Genomic DNA, 23435 nt, shown 5'->3' with positions numbered 1-23435 from the left:
CCGCTCTGCCGGGCTATTGGTGGGGGGCCCGCACTCACCCTCTCTCCGTCTCTGCTCGCACCACGCCACGAATCCGGCTCTCCTTCTGCCTGCAGCCGCGCAGCCCGTGCCCCGTCCGCCCGTCGGTCCGTCCCGCCGGGGCGGGGAGGCGGGAGCGGGGCGGAGCGGGCGCGGCGGGGCGGGCCCGGGGCTGCTCGGAACGGCGGCGGCGGCGGGATGGGGTGGGCGCTGCTGGGCGTGGGGCTGCTGCTGGCGCTGTACACGCTGCTCCGGCACGGGCTGCGCTCAGCCCCGCGGCCCCGCGCCCGCCCCGAGCTGCGCGGCCGCACCGCCATCGTCACCGGTGAGCGACCGGCGGGGAGCCGGGACGGGCCCCGCTGCGGCCCCGGCCCCCGCTCAGCCCCGCGCTCCGCTCCGCAGGGGGAAGCAGCGGCATCGGCGCGGCCACGGCGCTGGAGCTCGCCCGCTGCGGGGCCCGCGTTATCCTGGCGACCCGCAGCGCCCCGCGGGGAGAGGCCGCCGCCAGCCGCATCCGCAGGGTGAGCGCCGGCACCCCCGGGAACCCCCGGCATTCCCACCCACGGGACATCCCCGAACCCTACGGTATCCCCAGGGTACCCCTGGCACCCTACGGGCAACTCCAGGACACTCCCGGGATACCCCCCCGTGGGGCAGCCATGGATATCACATGAACACCCCCAGATGCCTCCATGGGCACCCTGTGAGGACACTGCCATGGCATCCCCTCAGCAGCGCAGGGACGCCCATAAGAGACCCCCAGGACACACAACAGGACATCTCTAAGCATCACATGATTAACCCCCAAAACACCCCCATGGGTACATCCAGGTACCCCTTGGCACACCCCAGGAACAACCCCTCAGACACCCCCATAAGACATCTCCAGGCACCCCGAGATACTCCAAGGTGGGGCACACTGTACCATGGGGAGGGCAGAGCCTCCCATGCTGGAGGGTCCCAGCACACTGTAGCCCTTGGGCCACATCCAGCCCCCAGAGCATCCCCCTGCCCCTGGCCGGCTCCAGCTTCCACTCAGGGCAGGGCACACCCCCAGGCCAGCTTCTGGCCCTGCCCCAGCCCCCGCTGTGCCCGCAGGAGACTGGGAACAACGAGGTGCTGTTCATGCATCTGGACCTGGCCAGCCTGCGCTCGGTGAGAGCCTTTGCCAGCACCTTCCTGCGCCAGGAGCCCCAGCTGCACCTCCTCATCAACAACGCGGGTGAGTGCCGGGACCCCAAAGAACCCCTGTGCACCCCCAGGACAGACATCACCACAGGCTGCCATTGCCTCCTCGCTCCGCAGGGGTGAGCGCCGGGGGCACGACAGAGGATGGCTTCAGCCTCCCGTTCCAGGTGAACCACCTGGGCCATTTCCTGCTGACCCAGCTGCTGCTGGAGCGGCTGCGGAGCTGCGCTCCCAGCCGGGTGGTGATCGTGGCCTCCAGCGCCCACTGCGCCGGCCGCCTGCGCCCCGAGCGCCTGGGCCGGCCGCCCTCGGGGCTCTTCTCCACCTTCCAGGACTACTGTGACAGCAAACTGGCCAACGTGCTGCACGCCCGCGAGCTGGCCACGCGTGAGCAGGGCACGCAGGTCACCTGCTACGCCGTGCACCCAGGTAGGAGCCACCCACCCTTGGTGTCTGTGAGCTGCAGATCACCTTTGTGTCCCGTGCTGTCCCCTTGTGGGGGTGGTGTCCGGCTTTGCAGCCTTTTCACTGGGAATTCCTGCACGGGGAGCATCTCTCCCTTTATATGGTGTGTCCCTTTGCATGTATTCCTTTATATGGTGTGGCCCTTTGCATGTGTCCCTGTGCACAGTGTCTCTTTTCACGATGTGTCCCTTATCTTGCCACGTCCCTTTGGACCTTGTCCCCTTGTGTTCTTTGATACAGCGTGTTCCCTTTACAGTGTCCCTTTGCACAACACATCTATTTATACAGTGTGTCCTTTTTCATGTGTCCCTTTGTATGTTCCTTTCTCCTCTTTATCCTCCTCTTTCCTTTTTTTCCCCTCCTCTCCCTTCACTTTGCACCTGTCCTCACCTGGGACACACCCACACAGCCCAGCCTTGCACAGCCAAGACAAGCATGGCAGTGCCTGGGTACAATCACAGCCGTGCTGCCTATGGCATCTCCCTTATGTGCCCATCCTCTGGGACACACAGGGGGACACCCCACATCTCCTGGGATGCACAGGGAGACACCCCACATCTCCTGGGACGCACCCCACATCTCCTGGGATGCACATGGGGACACCCCACATCTCCTGGCATGCACCCCACATGTCCTGGGACACTCAGGGGCACATCCCACATCTCCTGGGTCACACAGGGAACACCTCACTTCTCCTGGGTCACACAGGGGAACACCCCACACATGCCAATCTCCCGCAGGGTTCGTCAACACCTCTCTGTTCCGGCACGCTCCACTGTGGCTGCAGGCCCTGCTGGTGCCTCTGGCCTGGCTGCTGTTCCTGGAGGCGGCCGAGGGTGCTCAGGCCGTGCTGGACTGTGCCACGCGGGATGGCCTCGAGCCCCTCAGCGGCCGCTACTTCACCCACAGCGGGCCCCGGGTGCCATGGCCAGCGGGGCGCGATGACCGCCTGGCACGGGCACTCTGGGAGGGCAGCGAGCGCCTGCTGGGCCTGGGGACACCGGGGGGACACGGGGAGGGACATGGGGAGGGCCCTGCTGCTCCCACGGCACAATAAAGGTGATGATGGTGGTGATGAGGGAGCCTGGGGGTCCTGTGTGGGTGTGGGATGGGGGGTGAGCAAGGGGTAGTGGTGCTTGTATGCCCAGCACGGCCTGCACAGGCAGCAGAGCTGGGAGGGTGAATGAGTGTGCAAGGGGATGTGGGTGTGCACAGTGTGGGTGTGCAGAGCAACACACTCAGCTCTGCACGCACACTGCAGGGAACATACCATGCCTTGCACACCCATGCAATGTCACACACACACACACACACACACACACACACACACACACACACACACACACACACACACACACATCCCCTGCACACCCACGCAGTGTCACACACACCCACGCAGTGTCACACCCCCATCCCTTGCACACCCACGCAGTGTCACACTCAGTCCCTTGCACACTCACGTCCCTTCCTTGCACGCCGCGCATGCGCCCGCCCCCCTTATTACCCCCGCTCACGCGGCTCCCAACATGGCGGCGCGCCCGGCCCGGCCCCGCCCCCGGGGTGTGGCACCGACCTCCCCAAGATGGCGGCGCCCGCGGGGCCGCGCCCCCACCGTGCGAGGCGCGGGGGCTTGTGGGGGCGGCCGGCGGCGGGGCCGTCATGGGGAACTGCCACACGGTGGGGCCCAACGAGGCGCTGGTGGTGTCAGGTACGGCCGAGACGGAGGGGCTGCGGGGTGACATGGAGGGCACCCTCAGGGGGTTGGGGGTCTTGGCTGTGAGGAGACTGTCAGGGGTTTGAGTGGTTCCTGCCATGGGAGGATCCTGAGGGATTGAGGGGGTCTATAATGCGGTGTGCTGCGAGGGGGCTTTGGGGGTCGTGGCTGAGTGGGAGCTCTCAGCGATTTGAGGGGTCTCGATCACTGGGGGGAACTGGGGGGGTGTCTCTGTGATGGAGCCGCACGGGAGGGTCCTGGCTGTGAGGGGACTCTCAGGGGTCCCTGTCGGTGGGGACACTGTCATGGAGAGACCCTGTGGGAGTTGGCGGGGGGGGGTCTCTGTGATGGGGTGTGCAAGGAGGGGGGAATTGAGGGGTACTAGGACTCCGAGGGATTCCAGGAGGGATCCCTGTCATAGGGGGGCCCTGAGTGATTTGGGAATAGACAGGGGGGAGGTGGGAGATGCTGTAATGGACCTGAGGCTCCGGGGTGGGGTCCCAGCAGCGCAGAGCAGCGGGCAAGGTGCGGCCTCAGCAGGAGCTGCTGATTCCAGGTGATGTCAGGCACTGGCACCAGCAGAGCTCAAACAGGCTTTGGCTGGCATTGCCAGGAAACTGTTCTGTTGATGGGGCAGGGCACTGCAGGCATGTCCCTGCAGTGCCCATCTTCATCTATCACATCCTGCTGCAGCTTCCTCACCAGAACATCACCTGGACTCTCAGTGGTGCTGGCACTGGATGCAGGTGATGCCCACTGGACGTGTGGAATGTCACCAGCAGCTGACTGAGGTGACTGAGGTTGGGGTTAAACAAACCAGCAGTGAAATCCCCCATGTCTGATTCAACCTGTAGCTGCTTCAACCTGTATCTGCTCCTGAAGCTCCAGGCTGCACTTTGGCATGGACCAGGCTTTGTGCAGACAGGATTATTATTAATTCATGATTGTAGGTGGATTAATTATTGTTAGGTGATGCGAGGGCTGGGAGCTTCCCTCTGTGGCAGACTGAGGCCAGCTGCAAGGTAATGAGCGCCGGTAGAAAATGCATGTGAACATCAAGGATGTGCCTCCAGTCACAGCTCTGCCACGCTTGCAACTGTGTTATTGTGGTTTTGGAGCCAAAGCCTCCAGCAGGCTGTGGCTGATCTGTTATCAGTTCATCTCTCTTGGATGACAGACCTGTTACAGGAATTCCTGAGGAGATGCCAGGAACAGGCTGCAGTTCTGGAAACAAATATGCCCACTCTGCTGGTGGCTTCTAAGGAGTTACAAACCCCACCCAGCAGCTGCCCAGGGCAGCAGTATTCCTTGCAGTTCTTCTGGTCTGCAGTTCCCAGTGGGATCGAAAGCTGATGCTGTGCTTACCCTCCAAAGGGAACCCTGTCAAAACTGGCACTGCTTGGTGAAATGCCACATTCATGGCAAGCTGTGCTCCAGGTGTGCTGGGATGCCCTTTAGTCTCAAAGCTTGGGTTTGCTTCTGTTCAGCTCTGGAGTTTACAGCTTCCAGGATGAGCCAGCAGGAATTTGTGGCATCTGCTTGCAGCTCCAGGCGTGGTGCTTTTCCACAGCCAGGAGCAGCCAGCCCAGGACATTCCCCGAAGTGCAGCTGCGTTTTGGGAAGGGAGCAGAGATCACCCTGGGTTCTGCCAGCTGGGATGGGGTTTGGAGCTGCCACCAGGCTGGTTTTCCTCAGCTGCTGCCCAACGCAGTCTGCTGATACTTGCTGAATCCTGAGGGCTCTGCAGGGCCCTGCAGCTCCTCTGTGCCTGTGTGCATTAGTGAGAGGTTGTAGCTACAAGCCTTTGAAATTCCAGGAACTTGAGCCATGTTCCTTCTGGGAAAAGCAGGGAGGACCTCCCTAATGGGAGAGCATTAATTTGTGTGATACTAAGCTGGATTTAGGGAGAGAGGGGAAGGGGAAGAGAAACTAATAATAATTATCAATAAGCCAAAATAATATTAAATAAGTTTTAGTTAAATTAATTTAAATAAACCAAATATTATTAGAGGCAGGCTTTTGGCATGCAGTCTTGAATTGTCATGTGGTAGTTATTTGAAAGACTTCACTTGGTGGGAGGGTTTTCTTTATTTTCTTTACTCAGCCTGTGCCCCTTGGTCTTTAGTCCTGGGCCTCCCCTGGCATGTGGGTTTTTCTGAGGAGGGTTGTTCTTTCTTTTCACTTTCTTGTGAGACACTCAAGTTCCTCCAGTGCTCCAGAAGCAGCCAGCTGTGCCTTGGGAACGTGGAGCTTTGTATCCTTATTTGGGAAGCTGCATCCCAGGCACAGCTCAGCACTCTGCTGGCACTGCTGTCCTTCCCCTGCTGAGCAGCACCGAGCTCCTTCTAAGAAACTGCACTGCTGATCGATCCATCAGTGAGCTGTGGAGCACAGGATTTGTAAGGAAGAGCCTTGAGTCTCCCCAGACTGTGGGTCTGACTTTTCTGGGAGAATCCCTTGGTGCAAGGTCTGAGGAGGCTTTGGCAGGAGCCTGGCACATCACTGAGCATAACTGGGGCTGGTGGAGTTTTCAGGGAGGTACACAGAGTACCTGTTCATCCCCATATCTGAATGTTCCCACCAGCCAAATAGGCTGTGAAATATTGGGTTTGGGTTACAATCTCATTAAATGCAGCTTTTGTGGCTAAGGTCCATCTGCTGATTTTAAATACAGCACTATAATGTTTCCACGGTGTCACAATAAGGAAATCTGTATTTATAGTTGCCATGTTCATCTAACAGTTACCAAACAGTGTTGCCTAAGTCTCTATTGAAGCATTTCCCTTCTGGCTGGCAAGGGCTGCAGCAGAGGAGCTCTGAGGGGAACACCTGGAAATACGTGATGGGGGAAGTGGGCACAGCCCTCCCTGTTCCTGTGTCAGAAGAAACTGCTACTTCAGCAGAATTTTAGGGAGTGAAAGGAGGAAAAAAACAGGGGAGTGCAACCCAGCCAACCCAACTTTATCTCCTAGGAGACTCCTGAGGCAAGTATGTTGCTTGTAACACCTACAAGAAGACAAGTAGAGGTATTTGCCATGTTCAGCTAATCTGATTCCTCCTCAGGTGAGCAGAAATCAGCTTGAGAAATATGCTCCAGCCCAGTTTCTCAAATTTTAGTTTGGTGCAACACCCTTTGGGGCTCCTTGATGTCTGTCAAAGAAGAGCTAGCAGTTAATTCTAGTCTTGTGTAGACATTTCCTGCTGCATGCCAGCAGTCAGGGGTGTGTAACCCTTCCAGGACTGCTCTATGCTCTTCCATCCTGTTCCTGCATCCCTCTTACCTCTTCAAGAACTGCTCACGTGCTATTTTCATGTTACTTTTCTAAGTTGAAAACCTGAAATAAGGATTTCTTGAGGTTCTTGAAGCCCTTCCTGCAAGAGACCTACAGTCCACAGTGAGAGAAGGAACTGGTTTCTCATATAGTATGAAATAAATATGAAACTTCCTGAAGACCATTGCCAGGAAACTTGACAGTAGCTCACTGTTCAGCTGAATTTATCAAGTAAGTTCCTTGTTTTGGTTTGGATAATGGAATCGAGAATGTGCTTATTGAATTTGCAGGCTGAGCTGGGAATGGGTTTGAGAGCTTTGAAGAGCTGGATCAGGATCAAAACAAACTCTGGAGATTGACCCCAATGGGCTGAACAAAACCCTTTGCAGTTCTGGAAGGAGAAATGTAGAAGTTACATTTAGGTGAGAAGAGTCTATTGCATGAAAATGGAACGAGAAGGTCCAGGAACATAAATGGAACAAGGATGTCCTGTGGAAAGATGTGGAGGGCAGCAAGAGCCACCTGAACCCTCACACTGATGGTGTAATTCCAGTTCTTCAGCCTCGAAAGAAATAGGAGCTTGTGGGAAGGAGCAGGCAGCTTCAGCTGGGTCTCAGGAGGTTTTTTTTTTGCCCTGTGTTCATACAGTTCATTCCGTTCAAACTTTTCCAGGGTTGTGGTTGGGGTGCTCCACCTCTTACACCAGGCAAGCCATGCAGGAAACTTGCAGTGGCACTGGTGGTCACCTGCCAGGTTTAACTGAGTGCTCCTGCAGATTTAGGATTGTCATTTTGGCAAGCCAAATGCTTTCCCCACAGTTGGTTTCTCACTCCTTGTGATGCTCAGGGGTTGCTGAGAGTGCAGCATTGCAGCTGGTCTCATGTCATGAGTGCTCAGAAGGGCCCTTACCCCACTCATCTGGGATCTTTCCTTCTCAGGAGCTGCTTCTTCACCTTTTTGAGCGTGGTTGGGCTCAAGGTTTCCCTTGTCATGTGCTTGTTAAATCTCCAGGACTTGTAAACTACTCTTTGGAAAGCCTGTTAGGTGGAGGTGGACAATAGCCTCAGACCTTTCCTTTTGGTTTCCAAAAGGAATTTTGGGGTAGTTTCTCAGTGATTTTGTTGTGTAGCTTCATTGTTGTTTGTTTTCTCTGAGTTGCTGTTTATGAGATGAGTTATTAAATGTGTTTTTAAACTCACTCCATAGCATTGTTACTCATTAAGTCATTTTCATATAAACCACATCCAGAACAAGATAGCCAGTATAATCTGCTTTCATCTAGTGCAGTGACCATCAGAGGCTTTTATGGATTCAACTCAGAACCCTGCATCTTTTAAAATTAATTTTTGTTAATCTTGTACCATTTCTGCATGTGAACAAATCCTAATTTATACACACAGCGAGGCCTAAGAACCAGACACCGACTTTAGTCTGGGCCCTGCTCTCAGATGTGATTTTCTTTATGTATGCTTTTGCCTTCCTCTATCTGTGCATTATCTTTTGTCAGTAACTGTTTTCAATTACCAACTTTTTCCTGGTCTGTCTGCACTCAGCAGCCTGTTTACCATGACCTGATTTTGGAAAGCTCACCACTTCCTGCCAGAGAGGTAACTCAGTGCCCGAGTTACCTGGGAGAGCAAACAACACTGAGCTTGTTCAGATCATCCCAGCTTTGATGTTTTGAGCCTTGTGTCCCCAAAACTGTTGAGGCTCATGTTCTTCCTTGCTCACTTCCTGCATCTGCTGAGAGCTCCTTTTATCTACCAACCCCCAAGCGATTAATCTTATTTCATAATAAATTAAAAAAACCCCAAACAAACAGACAACGTGCTTTCTCCTGGCTCTGGGAATTCTTGCTTGAACATGGGAGCCTTCATTGGGAAGAGGCCAAGCTGGCTGGCAGCTCCCTGGCTATGAATCCTCCATTTGTGGCCCTGCACACTGCCCCGGAAGAGGCTCCGTGGATGTTTGTGGAAGCCACTGTGAGACCCAGTCTGCTGGAACAGTGGGCGTATTATAGCTGGGAAAGGCAATTTCTCTGCCAAATCTCATTGTGCAAGAGGGTTTATTCTTTAGCCTTGCAAAGGTTTTTGCTTTGTTGGTTCCTTTTTCACTTGCTGCCTGAGAATTGAGAAAGAGGCGGCAGGACTGCCATGGAAAATGAGCCCTCAGCTCCTCAGCCTTGCCAGGACGGAGCTCTGCTGCGCTCAGACGTCCAGCATGCATGAAAGCAGCTGGCTGGCATCCCACTCCTCCTTAATGTGTTCGTTTTCCCTGGTTTTTTTAGGCTTTGAACAATTTTTGACATATAATCTAGCTCAGCAGACCGTGCTCTGCAGCTGTGTTGTGTAGCACCAGGAAGCAAATGTGGAGCTCATTTTGTGTGTGATACTAAATAAGGTATTTCCTTGCATTTCCTACGGAAGAAGAGGAACATCTGTGTGGAGAGGCACTTTCCTGTAGCAATGGTGGGTTTAGGGTGCAGAGCTTTCTCAGGATATTATTAAGAAAAAATTAACAGAGGTTTGGTAACGACCACATAGACCCTGGGAAATAAAATACCTTTCCATGTGGTGCTGCTTTTCCTGAGTGCCAGGAACACCTCCCTTCCTGTTCTTGGAAAACAAGGGCCTGGCTGAAAGGCTGAGCTAACCGGGCTGACGCCCTCCAAGAAATGTTAAAGGCATTGTGGTTACTGCAGGATGTTGTATCATCAGCTTCTGTAACGCTTGCCTGGCTGAAATCCCCTTCCAGCTACAGGAAAAAGCTATCCAAAGGCTGGCTCAGAGGTGACAGGAGAATATTCCTTTAGCCTGTGCAGCACAGGAGATCTGAAAAAGTGTGTAAAGAATTTTTCCCGTTTGTGTTTAATTCTTACTGAAATGCAGGGGTGAAGAATTGTAGATGGGGCAGATCTGCTGGTTTGTCAAACACTGCATGGAAGCCAGCGAAGCAGGCAGTGTGTGGTCAGTGTCTGGAAGCAGACAGTGTTTGGAAGTAGGCAGAAGATGGCTAAATGACAGGGAACTGGAGCAAGAGGAGGAGCAAGAAGAGGAGGAGAACAAGGAGGACAGAGTCCCCTCCTGCAGTTGGAGGGCCCTGCAGGCATGCTGGCCAGGATGTGTGCTGCTTCTACTCTTCATTTTGACCTATGCAAACAATACTGGTCATTCCTCTTGAAAGGACTGCTGGCTTCATCCTTGTCCCTTTCCCTTCCCACTACCCGAAGCTCCCAGAGCCACTCTGTTTTCTGCATTCCTGCTCTTCCTCTGTGCTGGCTCTGTCTTGCCTGCAGAGATCTATCCCGCAGGGCTGGGGCTGGCTGTTGCTCTGTTTGCACAGCACTCGCCTTGCTGAGGCCCTCGGGCACTGCTGTAGTAAGAGTGATTATGGAGAGCAGCTGAGAGAGGGAATTCTGGCTCCATCTGCCTGAGAGTCAGCAGCTCCCAGCCCTGGTCCGAGCCAGGGAACTGCAGAGTTCCTCCCTTCCCAGCCATGAATCTGATCACTGGCAGGGTGCTCTCTTGAAAGGCAGCAGGGGTCGTGTTCTTTAAATCAAAGATATGAAAATCCAGGCAGCATCTTCTGGCTTCACTAGGATCACATCTTAAATGTGTCAGAAGAGTTCTGGAGGCTGCCTGAACCTCGGGCACATCCAGCTCTGAGATGGACCATCAAAGCATCAGATACTGTGCTACTTGCACAAGCCAGAATGAGGAGGTGTTTTTTGGGAGCTCAAAGGTTCTTCTGTCTTCTAATGCTGATTTGAGAGATTCTGTGGGAATTTAAGGATGGTGTGAGGGAAAGGAGGTGGATTTCTTATGTGGCTTTCCAAAGCAATTAGCATCACAGTTGAAGATACTGATATTGATTCTGGTTGCTAAAAGGGCTGAAAAAATAAAGCCCTGGTTTGGCATGCAGTCCCTTTCTGTGTGTTACTGTTGGTCATAGTGAATTATACAAATACTATTTTCCAACTTTATAAGACAATTCCAAAAAAGGTTGCCTTGTGAAAACTGGCATGTGAAGCCCATGGAGAGGAGGAAGAGGAGGATCTCCTCTGCCTGTAAGTTATTCCCTGTCCAAGAGCACGTGCATGTGTGTAATCCTGATGTCTCTGTGCTCTCTGCTGTGCTGCAGGTGGCTGCTGTGGCTCTGATGAGAAGCAATATGTGTATGGAGGCTGGGCCTGGGCTTGGTGGTGCATTACTGACACCCAAAGGTAAGGAGAGCCCTGTTATTTGTGGGCTTTTGGAGTGGGAATTTGGCAAAATCATCCCAGTGGGGCTGTCAGCAATATTTTTAGGAGCACTGTATCAGGCACTGTGTATGAAACCAGGGATGAGGATCAGGAGTTCTTTGCTGGCTGTTGGCATGGGGACAGCTGGGTGCCACAGTGCAAAAGACACACACAAAAAAAGAAATCACATGCTTTCAGCTGGAGTGCTTTTCAAACAGCCTCTGTGTCCACAAGAGGAGCCAGCTCTGCCCAGTATGGCCCAACCCCTCACCCAGTAACAAACCAGTTCATGGCCTGCAGTGCACCAGTGCCCCCCTCTGCTCCTCAAGTCTCTCTTTGTAAAGATCTGCTGACTGCTGTCACCTTGGGAGCAGACTGTTCCCATTTAAAACCACGGGATTTCCTTTCTCTCCCTTTCCTCAGTTGTGGATTTTGCTTGCTGCTGCTTACAGTCTGGTCTCTGAGCTGACATGCTGTGGTAGTGCTGCTGTCCTGCTAATACAGCTCTTTGTGTCTAGGATGTGTAGGAATGCTCCCTCCCAAAACATCCCTCATGTTCACTGATACAGGTTTCCTCCATCTGTGTAAAAAAATAACAGGGAAAAGGATAAAGACGTGACTTTTGAGTTTTACACTGAGTGATGGCCAGAGGTTGTAGTTAACCCTTACAGCCTCTTCCAGCCTCTTTTCCCTGTACCTCACCAGCAAAGTGAGCATGTGGCTGCCCTCACTCTGCACATGATGGGAGGTGGGAGAGGAAGGAAAAGGCCAGCTTGTGGGCTCAGTGTTTGAGGGCTGCATTTGAGCCAGACAAGCTTCATTCCCAAATTTTTGTGAGACAGCTTGTTGGGAAAACTGTTAATTGAACAAATAGTTCCTGCTTCTCCTCTTCTTCTGAGAAGCAGTGCAGGACCTTGACCTGCCCAGTACAGAAGATCAGACACATTTGGGAGGCTGATTTATTAAGTTAAGGATAGGCTGAATCCAGGGCCAAGAACTGGATTGCCAGGAACGAGCTGTTACATGATAGAGGTCTGGGCATTATTTAGCAAATGAGGCTCTTGACAGGAATTCCAGCATCCAAACAAACCTTTTGCTTTCAAATCCATTCCAGTTCGTGCCGTGGGATGTGGGGCTTAATTCTCCTTTCTTGCATGCCTTAAGCTGTGCCCCAGATGGAGCCCGCTGCATTAACATGAAGAGTGAGACAGATTTCCTTCTCTGAAATTAGGACATTTTTTCTGGAACTGCCAGTGCTGCAAGCAAGAGAGACAGGAGCAATTGTGTTGCTGTCAGCGGCATCCCGCCAGGTAGCATTAACCTGGGAACAAAAGGAACAGTTAGAACTGGCAGGGTGCTGGGCACTTCTCCTGCTGCAACCTTGAGCACTGGGGAAAAACAAGGGGAAAAAATGCTGTCCCTGTTTAGGGGTCAGAAGTAAAAGCAGTGAGAGAGACAGTGTGGTCTAATATGCCTTTGGGGAAGCCAAATGGTGCTAATTCAGCTTCCCAGGACAGCACTTGGAAGCAACTTCTCTCCTCAATGCCTTAGCCAGGGGTGGGTAGCCAGATCCCTGGTGTTTTCATTTATCTGTCCTCTCTTAAATACTGACATAGAAGCATCTAAATTATTACCAAAAGGAATTTTTCTGTTTGCAAGCATTACTTCAACAGAGAACTCCAGGTGACACCAGGATGGCACAGTTTTGTGTGCAGGGTGGGGACGAGCCCCCAGCCTGTTTATCCTCACTAAAAGGAACTGCTGGATGCTGGAAACTCCCACCCATGACCAGGGAAGCTGATTATGGAGCCCTGGGAGCAGGCAGTGGGAGAAAGGCAAACTGACCAGGGAAAAGCTGAAACCTGAAAGTCTCGTCTGTCCTTTGCAAGGAGTGTCTTACTCTGTGGTAACTGCTCTGTGTATTTGCTGTCCTACCCTTACTCCTCCCTGCTCAGAGTGTCTTTGGAGGTTTTGACCATCCTCTGTCGCTGCGAGAATGTTGAGACGTCGGAGGGGGTCCCCCTGTACGTAACAGGGGTTGCACAGGTAATAATCCTCCAGCTTCCTAACACACTGTCTAACTGTTTATTTAGTTTTGAGCAGCAGCAGCAGCAGCAGGATAAAATAAAATTTAATGGTTTTCTAATGGGACAGCTGAAATCTCCGTACTCTCCTCTCCTTCCCCTTCTCCAGCACTTGCTCTGTGGCACTCCACAGCTCATAGGTAATGCAGACAGGTACATTCCTGGCAAATTCCAAATCCAGCATTGCTGTACCTAACATTTGCTCCTGCTGTAACCCTTTCCTTGCCAGCACTGTCTCCACTGGAGGCTTGGGGGAGAGCAGAAGGGCATCTGGAGGCACACTTTTGTGTGGAGGCACAAGCAGGCCAGATTGGATTCTCTACAGGATTTGGGACAGGTGGGAAGGCAGATTTTGTGCCATTTCAAAATTGCAACTGTGCCTGGCTCTGCAGTGTTGGCTATGGATTCCCACTCAGCCCTTCTTCCTCCACATGGAGACACTGCCCATTTTGGATGTTGTCACCTTTGAAAATACAGCACAGAGACCTCAGATGAGTTGCAGCACACAGGACTGGCATTATGAACCAGTAATGACTAAATACCCCTGTGAACAGAACCTAAGAAGCAGCACAGTTTGGAAATTAAATTCCAAGTCTAGATTAGGCCTTCAGAAGGTTGAAATCCTGCAGTATCTGATTAAAGCTGTGAACACATGGCAAAAAATGCCTGTGATGTCCTGGACAGTGGGATGTGTTTGATCAGCTCCCAGTTTGGGTGCCAGTTTAATTAGGACAGTGGCCAAGGCAGGCAGAACTTGCAGGATAGGTTTCAGCACTTCCAGCCAATCCTGGAGCAACTCAGCATGCACACAGCAGCCCAGGGCAGCCCCTTCATGGTTCAGATGTTTGACCTGATGTTCACTGACACAAACTCCCTGCCCCATGGCTCCCTGTCCCGACTCCCAACGTCTTTCTGGCTCGTTATGGCTGATACAGGAGCCAGGCTTGGCTTCCTGGAACCTGCCACAGCCCAAGATGTCCCTTGTTTACCAAATGGTGACCTGTCTGCAGATTGCTGGGACTGACCAAAGTACCTTGAGCCCACCTGGGGTGGCAGAGACAGCTCTGGAGCTGCAGGATCTGTTCCTGGCTGCCTGATGCTCTACAGGTGCAGCCATAAAGAGCTGGAGACTCATTTCCATCTTTGGGTCACGGGACACTGGAAAAATAGAGGGAGAGGTGAACCAGGTCAGGGGGTAGGTGTGGTAGGGCTAACCCAGGGTTTCTTCAGCATCAGTGTCAGGTTCTGCCAAGCACCAGCACTCATGTGAGGTGGGTGGGAGCATCCCAGTTCTGTGCTGTGCTTTCAAACCAGTGACACCACCCTGTGCTGCCATGGCATTGGGCAGCATGGCACAATGAGCCTCTGACAGAGGGCCCTTTGGGCTCTCAGTGCTGCAGCTTCTGGCTCCTCACTAACTCAGCAGGAGGGAAAGGGCCACAGGATAATTTCCAGTCTGGATTCCAGCCTTTGCTGATAAATTACCTTAAAGCATTATCTGAAAATCTATTTCTTGGCCACAATGCCCTGTCTGTCTCCAGTCACAGATGTGGTCCCTTGGCTGCATTCTGTGCCTGCCTTGCATTACCTGTGATGAGTGCAGCAGGTAGCCCGGGGCAGGAGATGCAAAGGGAAGAGCTGAGTGTGTGTAACCTGGAAACGTGCAAACATTTTACGTTTTTTGGCAGGATTTCCCTAGAGATAATGACGTTACAGCCCAGGTGTGAGGACGTAGAGACGGCGGAGGGGGTAGCTATAACTGTCACAGGTGTGGCACAGGTACAGTAACTCCAAAACATCATTTCAGGAATGCATGTCTCTAACTTACCTCTGGTTTTCCCTCTGAAGAGGTTGCTGTTGTCCAGGGAGAGAAGCCAGCTGCTCTGGAATAAACCTTTGTACCAAATCACATTGTCCTTGTTGGTACAAACACGCTCCAGCATGTTCCATGTGGTGAAGGGGGTTGTGACTTCTCCTTCTCTTCCCAGAATAATTTTTTTCTGGTGTCTCATTTGTCCACGTGGCAAATGAGGTGTGTGGGGGTGGACTTGATGTGTTTGTGGAATGCTGATGTGCTGTGGTGCCCTTGGAGCTGTGTGTGACCCCACAGGACTGACCCATAACTTCCTGAGATGGTATTGAGCATTATATTCCTTTGGATTGTTATTGTTAGCACATGGGCCTTGTAATTCTTCATGGTGAGTTAAAGCTTGAAAAAAAGAATTTACTCCCTCCAGGCACTAAAACTGGCGTGTAAAATTTTTGGCTGGAATTGAATTTTTATTCTCTACAGCTTTTTTCAAATGTAAGAACCTGCTTTTGCTGCTTGTGGCAGCACACCAAAACCCTGCACTTCTTGGAGTCTGAGGCCTGCTGTCCTGGTACAGTCTGTCCTTGGGGCCAGGTCCTGCCCTGGGGAGGATGCTGGGAGGGAAATGTTAGTTCTTGAGGGAATTTGGCTCCTCCAATAGGCAGCTGGATGCTGTGATTGAAAATTACTCCTGACAGCTCATTCTGCAATTGGGTGTACAAACCAAGAGCGGCTCTCAGTGCACGCAGGGCTGTGCTCGCTCTGTGTCCAGGTGTGTTGTCACAGGACAAGTGGCTGCCACATTCCCTGTGGGGAGCTCTGGAGCCAAGGGGAGCTGTTGAGTGAAAATCCCTCATGGACCCAGCACCCTTGATTTCTATTTTCCAGTACTTTATATTCATCTTTCACTTAGTTTCCAGTCCTTGATATCCATTTAGCTGCTAAGGTGTCACATAACCCCAGTGGTCTTTGCATGGTTGTCAAAAATGTGTGCACCCATGTCTCCCTTCACACTCTTTTCCTAAATCTGTCAGCTTTTCCATCTGTATTTGGTGTTTCTTTGAAGCCAGCATTCCCTTTTGTCCTAGTTTTGGGAAATCCTTCCTGCAAAATGGTCTGGTAGAAGAGGACTGGATCACCAGGTGCCTTGATTTAAAAATGCAGACTCCAGTTCATCTCATTCATGTTATTCTCTCTTCTCACTGTTCATTTTTTCCATTGACAGTTAATTTTAAAGCTGTGATCCAAGGAATTGCCACACAGAAAGCAGCCTCAAGGCTGTTGGGGATGTGCATGACAGAGATTACCTTAATTCTGCAGAAGCACTTTTTGAGGCAAATGTTTTTCTGTTAAGGGCTTGAGGAAAAAAAAAAAGGGAAAAAAACCCAAACAAATTATTCCTAGAGAAACAGCTTTTAAAGTGTTTGCTGCAATGATAGAAGTGCTTAATGTGCATAAGGATGCTGTTCTTTTCTTGAGGAGGGTAGCCTCCTTCCCATGTTGGCTGGGTGCTGGGATGTGCTGGGATGCTGCTCCCTTAGGCCATGCTGGGCTCTATATCCTTGTGCAGCATTTTCCTGAGCCTCCAGCTAATTGGATTCTCTGTGCTCACCCCTCACTGCGAGTGCAGCTGGCTGGAGCAGGGTGTGGTGGCATCGATCCTGCACAGGGGATTGCTGGATGGAGGCTCTCTGATCCCCTGCCAGCCATGGGCTCTCCCTCTGGTGGCAGTGACATTTGAGTGTCGCAGTGCCCTGCCTGAAACCCTGCAAAACACGCTGAGCACAAATTGCTCAACTCTGCTTTCTTTTGTGCAGCCTTTGCTTTGGAGGTTGGGATCTGTATTCCATGCAGAGCCAGGCTCCCGTGGGCTGGCCAGAGCTCAGCAGTGGAGGCTGGCTGGCTTTATCCAGAGGCTGAATCATTCCTTGCTCCCAAGTACCACAGGGATTCTCCTAATGAACATCCTGCCCTGTGCTCTGTCCTCCCCGCAGCTCCCGAGGGCGGGGATTGTTTGGAGAGGTGGAATTGCTGGCAGATGCTCACCATAAATGTCGCTGCTGAGTCTAATTGCTTTTGATACTTGCAGAAATCTCCTGTTTGCTGTGAGAGGAGCCTCATGCAGGGCTCACACTCCTGGGTGCAGCTCCAGAGCAGCTCTCCCAACTCCCCCTTGTGTGGGAAGAGCACACTGCTGGCCTGGGTTGTAGGGACAAGAAAAACCACTGTGGAATTGGCCCTGAAATGATCCCAAGAGGCTTTGGGGACAATGCAGAAGAGGATTGCCACGCTTGCCTGAGGCTGTTTGACATTTTGACTGGGACACCCAGTCTGGGAAGCAGCAGTAGGAAACAGTCTCAGCCTGGGTTGGTGTTTCTAAACATTACAAGGGGCAGGGTTGTGGCACGTGAGTTTTGGCCAGCTCACTCTGTCTAGCATGGCCCACCTCCTGTCCCTTTAGAAGGTGACAGTCAGTCCCAGCTGTCCTGCTCTCTGGCACTGCCTGGGCCAGGTGCTGCTGTTGGGCTCTGGAGGGATGATTTTGTGTGTGTGGGCTGTCAGACAAGACTCTCAAGAAAGAGCTGTGTTGCTTTTGCAGCTGAAAGTGCTAGAGGGTATCAGGATGAGGTCTGTAGCCTGTGAATCCCTCCATAGTGTGCACTGGGACCCTCAGAGGGCCCCTGTACAGCATCTGTGCTTTGGAAATCTCAGAACCAGGTCCAGCCACGGCCCTTAGGGCGGGACTCAGAGTGCCACCAGCTCCTTGTGGGACAGGAGGCACTGCCCAGCCCAGCTGTGTCCATGAGAGGGTGCTGTAGGATCCAGAAAGCTGTGTGACTGCTCTGGACCTGCTCCCTCTCAGAATGTCCCTGTGCCCAGCCTTTGCCTGAGCCCTCAGACTGGACATGGCCACCAGGAGCTGTTGTCTTGGTGAATTGCACCCCTGATAGCTGGGTGCTGTAGGCACAGAGCTCCACTGCCTAACACACCCCACAGAGATTTGTAATTCACTTTGCCTTTGAAAAACAGCCCTGTGACGAGCAGGGCCATCCTAAGACCCTGGCTTGGCTGGAATGGGTGCACTTTTAGCCCTGGCTCTGGAGTAAGGGAGGTGAAAACATTGCTGGGGTGGCTGTGTCCCAGCTCTGGGGACTGTCACCAGACTGACCATGCTGAGCAGAACAGCCAGGTCCTGACCATGGCACATTGGGGTCATTGCAAAGGATGCCTGGGAGCTCCCAGCTACAGGCAGGACAAACCAGTGGCCTTATTGTCCCATCCCTCCTTCCAGGGAACACTGAATGGAACCCCTGTTCCCAAGCTGCTCCTTGGGCATGTCACATTCTTTCTCATTCTCTGTCTTTTTGGGGTCAGAAGAATTAGTTCTAGTGAAAGAGGAGGAAGAAGAAGGTAACAAAATGGGTTTTGGCCAGAGGTGGTTAATATCCAGCTTTCTTCTGACTGGTGTTGGTGCAGTGGCTGAACTGCTGTTTCAGGGCTTTTTGTAGGGTTTCTGTGAGTTGGGTCTGGTAGGGCCAGGCTCTGTCCCCACTGCTGAGCAGCTCCACACTGATCTGCTGTCAGGGTTTGGTATTTGTGGTGGCACAGAGAGCGGGGGCTGGTCCAGTAGCCTGGCTCAGGTGGGGACAGCTCAGCCTGGGGACAGCTCAGCGTGGTCCCTTGGAGCATCAGTAGCATGGGGGCCTGGCAGCCTGGTGGTGGTACTGCTGCTTCTGCTGCTGCTGCTGCTGCTGCTGCTGGGTGCCTGCACCTCCTGGACAGGCACCTTCAGTCCCTCTGCTTCTGTCTCCTGTCTCTAGGTGAAGATAATGACTGAGAAGGAGCTCCTGGCTGTGGCCTGTGAGCAGTTCTTGGGGAAGAACGTGCAGGATGTGAAGAACGTGGTCCTGCAGACTCTGGAGGGACACCTGCGCTCCATCCTAGGTATGGAGGGGCTCATCCCCTGCAGGCACCTCGAGTGGCTTTGTCCCCTCTCAGCTGGCTGGTCCCAGCAGTATCACTGCCACCACACAGCCACATAGGACTATCCTGTGCTGCCTGCAGAGGTGGCATCTCCCCTCCAGCAGCTCCCTCTGCGTGGCTGGGCCTTGTGATAAATGAGTTTTCGGTGCCTGCAGTGAGAGATGTCTGAGTCCCCAAGGGCCACAGGTAGCACATGTGGGTGGTGGTTGCACTTGTGAGACTGAGATGTTGCTGCCCCTGCTGTGGCAGAGGATTACGCCCTTGAGCCCAGTCCTGACAAGATTAGGGACAACCAGGATGTTGCTGAGCTTAGACCCACATTTTTGTGTGTTACCTGTTCCAAATAAAGTGCTTCACCTTCCTCCCCTCTTCAGGTACCCTGACAGTGGAGCAGATCTACCAGGACAGGGACCAGTTTGCCAAGCTGGTGCGGGAGGTGGCAGCTCCCGACGTGGGTCGCATGGGGATCGAGATCCTGAGTTTCACCATCAAGGTACGCCCAGATGTTGGGCACTGCTCTAGGCAGAGCTGTAGGAGCAGCAGGAGAGCCTGGCCATGACCCCCCTGCTGCAGCTGGAAGGCTCAGGCTGACAGCCTGTCCCAGCCCTCCGGGGGTTTCCATGACAGCCGCCACAGCATGTCCTGTATCCAGGCAGCTGGGCCAAGAGCACCGGGGTAGCTGCCTCTGTAAACAAGCTCGTGGAGAGAGCTGGCTGATAACCCAGCCTCCTGGGAGTGAGGGAAGATGTCAGGATGGCCTCCTTCTCCCTGCCCTGCCTGTTTGTTTGGAGCAGCTGACGTGATGTGTTCTGACCCTGGCCTTACCACACTGAGCTTCAATGGGAAAGGGAGCAAGATGGAGTCACTCATTTGAAGTGGTTATGACTTATCTCCCCTCCCCAGGATGTCTATGATAAAGTGGATTACCTGAGCTCCCTGGGGAAGACTCAGATTGCAGCTGTCCAAAGGGATGCAGACATTGGAGTGGCAGAAGCCGAGCGGGATGCTGGCATTCGGGTGAGTCTGGAGACGTGCTGGGCTTCCCTGGAGCAGCCTTTTCTGCTCCAACTGCATGCCCTGGAGCTCTGCTCTCTGTTCCCTCTCTGCAGGAGGCAGAGTGCAAGAAGGAAATGCTGGATGTCAAGTTCATGGCAGATACCAAAATAGCAGATTCCAAACGGGCTTTTGAGTTGCAGAAAGCTGCCTTCACTGAGGAAGTCAACATTAAGGTGAGAGTATCCCACAGCCCACTGCTGTTCCCTGGATGGTCTGTGGTGGTGTTGGTAGCTCTGGGACTTGTCAGCTTCCTCCTCCTACATCTGTTAGGAGAGCTGGGGCGGAAAACCCAGGTCTGTGTGTCACTGTGAGCTTGCAGCAGATTCCTCTCCTGTTTGCAGCAATTCAGTGGGACTTGGAGAACAGGAAAGGATGGGGAGGGTTGAACCTGGAGTTGATATGGGCTTAAGTGCTGTGGGAAGAGCAGCACTGAGGATTGGGATGTCAGCACTGGGAAAAGGTTCAATAGCAGGAGTCATGTCTGGTTTTGAGGTCCTTATGTGTGTGTACCCGAGTTCATGGCCCTGACCCCTCTTCTCCTCTCCCCCGTGTGCAGACTGCAGAGGCCCAGCTGGCCTACGAGCTCCAGAGCGCCCGGGAGCAGCAGAAGATCCGTCAGGAGGAGATTGAGATCGAGGTGGTGGAGCGCAAGAAGCAGATTGAGGTGGAGGAGAAGGAGGTGGTGAGGATGGAGAAGGAGCTGACGGCCACCGTGAAGCAGCCGGCCGAGGCCGAGGCCTATCGCATCCAGCAGATCGCCGAGGGCGAGAAGTGAGTGAGCCCTGCCCTGGGCCGGGCTGGAGGAGCACAGCGCTGCCCTGAGCCCCAGCTCTTGGGCTCTCTGCAGGGATCCAGGCTGCTGCAGGGCTGCGTTTCCCTTGCCAGGGTGAAGCAAATCCTCCTGGCTCAGGCGGAGGCAGAAAAGATCCGCAAGATCGGAGAGGCCGAGGCTTTTGTGATCGAGGCCGTCGGGATGGCCGAGGCTGAGGGGCTGAAGCTGAAAGCAGAAGCGCTCCAGAAGTATGGAGAAGCTGCCCAGCTGGCTCTGGTGCTGGATGCACTGCCTGAGGTGAGGAGGGGGCAGCTTTCCCCTGCTCCAGGTGGGCTGGGGGGGCTCCCAGACTGGGCCAGGTCTCCTGGGGGCACAGCAAGGCCCTGTAGGGACCTTTCCCAGTGAGCTGCTGAGCAGTTCCTTGACTCTGTGCTCTCCCTGCTTCCCCAGATCGCTGCCAAAGTGTCTGCTCCCCTCTCCAAAGTGGATGAGATCGTTATTCTCAGTGGAGAGAAAGGCAGCACCATGTCTGATGTGAACCGTCTCCTGGCTGAGATCCCCAACTCCGTGCGTGCCATCACTGGTGTGGATCTCACAAAGGTGAGCTGGGCACAGGGACTTGCCTGGAAGCTTTCAGCCTCCCAGGGAGCCTCTCCTTCCCCAGCCCTGACCACCACGGAGTGCAGGCAGTGCCCTGCCTCCCCCTCCTGCAGCCCTAACAGCTTCTCTCTTCCCCTCCTGCAGCTTCCTCTGTTCCAAAAAGCCACCGAGGCCAAGGAATGAGGTTGGCCAACCCAAAGGTAGTGAAGATCACTCCCTGTTATGCACTCAGACATCAACTGCCTTCAACACATGGGAATTCCTTTTATATCAAAGACAATCCATGTTTCGTTTGTAACTGGTGCCTTATTTTGTAGGGCCAGAAAGATGCATGTCCTGTCTGCTGCTCTTTTATTCCAAAGCTGAGAGAGGATTTATTTTCTAATTAACTTTGTGTTGTCTCAGGCCAGTCCTGTCCCTAGTTATGACTGGCAGCTTGTCTGGTGTTGCAGTCCCTGTGCCTTGCTGTTCTCTGCCCTGGGGTGAGCACCTGGGACTCGGAGCAGAGGCTTGGGATGGGGAGTTTTAGGAAGAGAACCAGGACCTCCCTCCCCTGGGCTCCTTGCCCTGTCTCAGTGACCCTCCTGGGCCCTGTCCTCTGCCCACAGCTGTCCCTGTGGCTCTCCCTGTCCCTGTGTCTCACCCCCAGGGCCCCCACAGTGCCAACAGCCCTGCCCAGGCTTCGTGGGTGGCACTCAACCCCCACAAAAGGTGACAATCCAGCACTAGCAGTGGTGCTGCCCTCTCCCATGCTTGGGGAATTTTCCTCACAGGATCTGAAGCAGGGAGAGCTCCAGGGGACAGAGGGAGCCCAGTTCAGCCCTGGTGAGATCTCACCGCCACGAATACCAAAAAGTAGCACTGTGCCAAAGGCACCCATCCCCTCAGAGGGCAGTGAAGCCACTGTGCCTGCTGTTCCCAGGTGCTGTGACACTTCCCAACCCCACAACTACTCAAGCAGAGTGGTGGTCAGAGGTGGCTGTGGGACCAGCAGGACACTGAGGTGGGGACAGGCTCCCCCAGCACAGCCTGTACGGCTGCCTCCCTCCCTCCCCCTGCCTCTTAGGCCAGTGGCTTTGCTGCCTTGTGACAATGTGAAGGAGATTGTCCCCGTGTGTGCCCCAGAGCCCTGTGCTGGCCCATGCCCTCCCCAGCCTGTCCCAGTGCCCGTGTTCAGCGTGGCTGGCACAGCTCAGCCTGGCACTGCTGGCAGCGGGGCTCTGGGGGTCCTGCACCCCCAGCTCGGTGCCCCCACCCCGTGCCACGGGGCGGCTGCAGGTCCCTCCCGGCGGTGTCCTTTGCCAGGGGTGACCCTCGGCGGGTGCTGCGGGGCCCCCCCGTGCCCTCCGTGCCGTTATCAGCCCCCGGCCTGTGCTGGCCCGAGGGCGGCGGGCAGGCGTGCCGGGCCGGGCCGGGCCCTATCTGCATGTGCCGCCACCCCGCTGCCGTGAGATAATAAACCCTTCAATAAACCCTTGTCACCTCCTGCTGGGCTCTGTCTGTCTGTCCCGCCCCGGCTGCCCTGCGTGGCTTGGGCTGGCCGGGAGCTGCTGGTCCGGGGGTGCTCCCGCGGGGATGGGGGACAAGGAGTGCGGGAGGTGAGGTTCCAGCTCAGGCTGCTCCTCCAAGGCTCCTGGGAGCTGGTGGCTTCCCCGTGGTCACCGTCCCAGCCCTTGTCATGCTCCCCCAGGGATGAGTGTGGAGCCAGGAGAGAGCCCCATGCATGGCCCGTGTGACCCAGGGGGTGACCTCTGCAGGGGCACCCCAAAGAGTGACAGGTGCTGAAGGCGCTGTGTCACAGCAGCCAGGCTGGTGGCAGCAGCTCACCTTCCCCTGCCCTGCCACCAGAGCCCTGTCCCAGCCCCACACGCCCTTCCCTGCCCTGGGGGACAGCAGGGTGGGTCTGGGGGTACCTGTCCTGCTCAGGGTCACCCTGCAAGCAGGACCAGTGACAGCCAGCATGGGGGGCTTTGCTGCACTGCCCTCCCTGGGGAAAATGGTTTCTTTGTGCCCTCCAGACCCTCCATGTCCCCCTAAACCCAGAGCAGGACAACAGGCCCTGTCCTCTGTGTCCTGCAGGATGGCCCTGCAGATAGACAGGGTGGGGACAGCTCTGCAGCTCCCAGTGCCTCCTTATCTGGGGCCAGCCACGCTGTCCTGGGGCAGCATGGCTGCTGGGAGGGCTGTGGCACTCGGGGGTCTCTGTGGCATCTGGGGGGTCCCACACCAGCT

General features: G+C 54.3%; 1 protein-coding gene across 4 annotated transcripts; it reads left to right on the top strand.

The window, feature by feature from the left end:
- The first annotated feature begins 216 nt into the window (after positions 1 to 216).
- On the top strand, positions 217 to 22689 carry FLOT2 (flotillin 2). 4 transcript variants are annotated; one of them, XM_066563724.1, is made up of 14 exons: positions 217 to 343; positions 421 to 539; positions 1117 to 1240; positions 1324 to 1635; positions 10798 to 10879; positions 14670 to 14760; positions 18613 to 18736; positions 19150 to 19268; positions 19679 to 19792; positions 19885 to 20004; positions 20388 to 20602; positions 20717 to 20900; positions 21054 to 21203; positions 21348 to 22689. In XM_066563724.1, the coding sequence occupies exons 1-14, from the start codon at positions 217 to 219 to the stop codon at positions 21384 to 21386; spliced, it is 1920 nt and encodes a 639-aa protein (XP_066419821.1). In that variant the 3' UTR covers positions 21387 to 22689. The 4 variants fall into 4 exon arrangements, with proteins under 4 accessions (XP_066419821.1, XP_066419823.1, XP_066419819.1 ...); XM_066563726.1 differs by lacking the exons at positions 217 to 343; positions 421 to 539; positions 1117 to 1240; positions 1324 to 1635 and adding exons at positions 3284 to 3379; positions 12853 to 12921; XM_066563722.1 differs by lacking the exons at positions 217 to 343; positions 421 to 539; positions 1117 to 1240; positions 1324 to 1635 and adding an exon at positions 3284 to 3379.
- Positions 22690 to 23435: the final 746 nt, after the last annotated feature.

The sequence above is a fragment of the Molothrus aeneus genome, chromosome 20, assembly GCF_037042795.1.
Source record: "Molothrus aeneus isolate 106 chromosome 20, BPBGC_Maene_1.0, whole genome shotgun sequence".
NCBI lineage: Eukaryota > Metazoa > Chordata > Aves > Passeriformes > Icteridae > Molothrus > Molothrus aeneus.
The sequence above is the reverse complement of the archived record's forward strand: the minus strand, read 5'-3'. Positions and strand labels throughout refer to the sequence as shown.

Excerpts from the sequence above, each read along its gene's own strand:
- FLOT2 (XM_066563724.1), top strand. The coding sequence starts at position 217 with ATGGGGTGGGCGCTGCTGGGCGTGGGGCTGCTGCTGGCGCTGTACACG. Across the intron at positions 20,603-20,716 it reads CAGATCGCCGAGGGCGAGAA|GGTGAAGCAAATCCTCCTGG; the intron begins GTGAGTGAGCCC and ends TTCCCTTGCCAG. Across the intron at positions 20,901-21,053 it reads TGCTGGATGCACTGCCTGAG|ATCGCTGCCAAAGTGTCTGC; the intron begins GTGAGGAGGGGG and ends CTGCTTCCCCAG.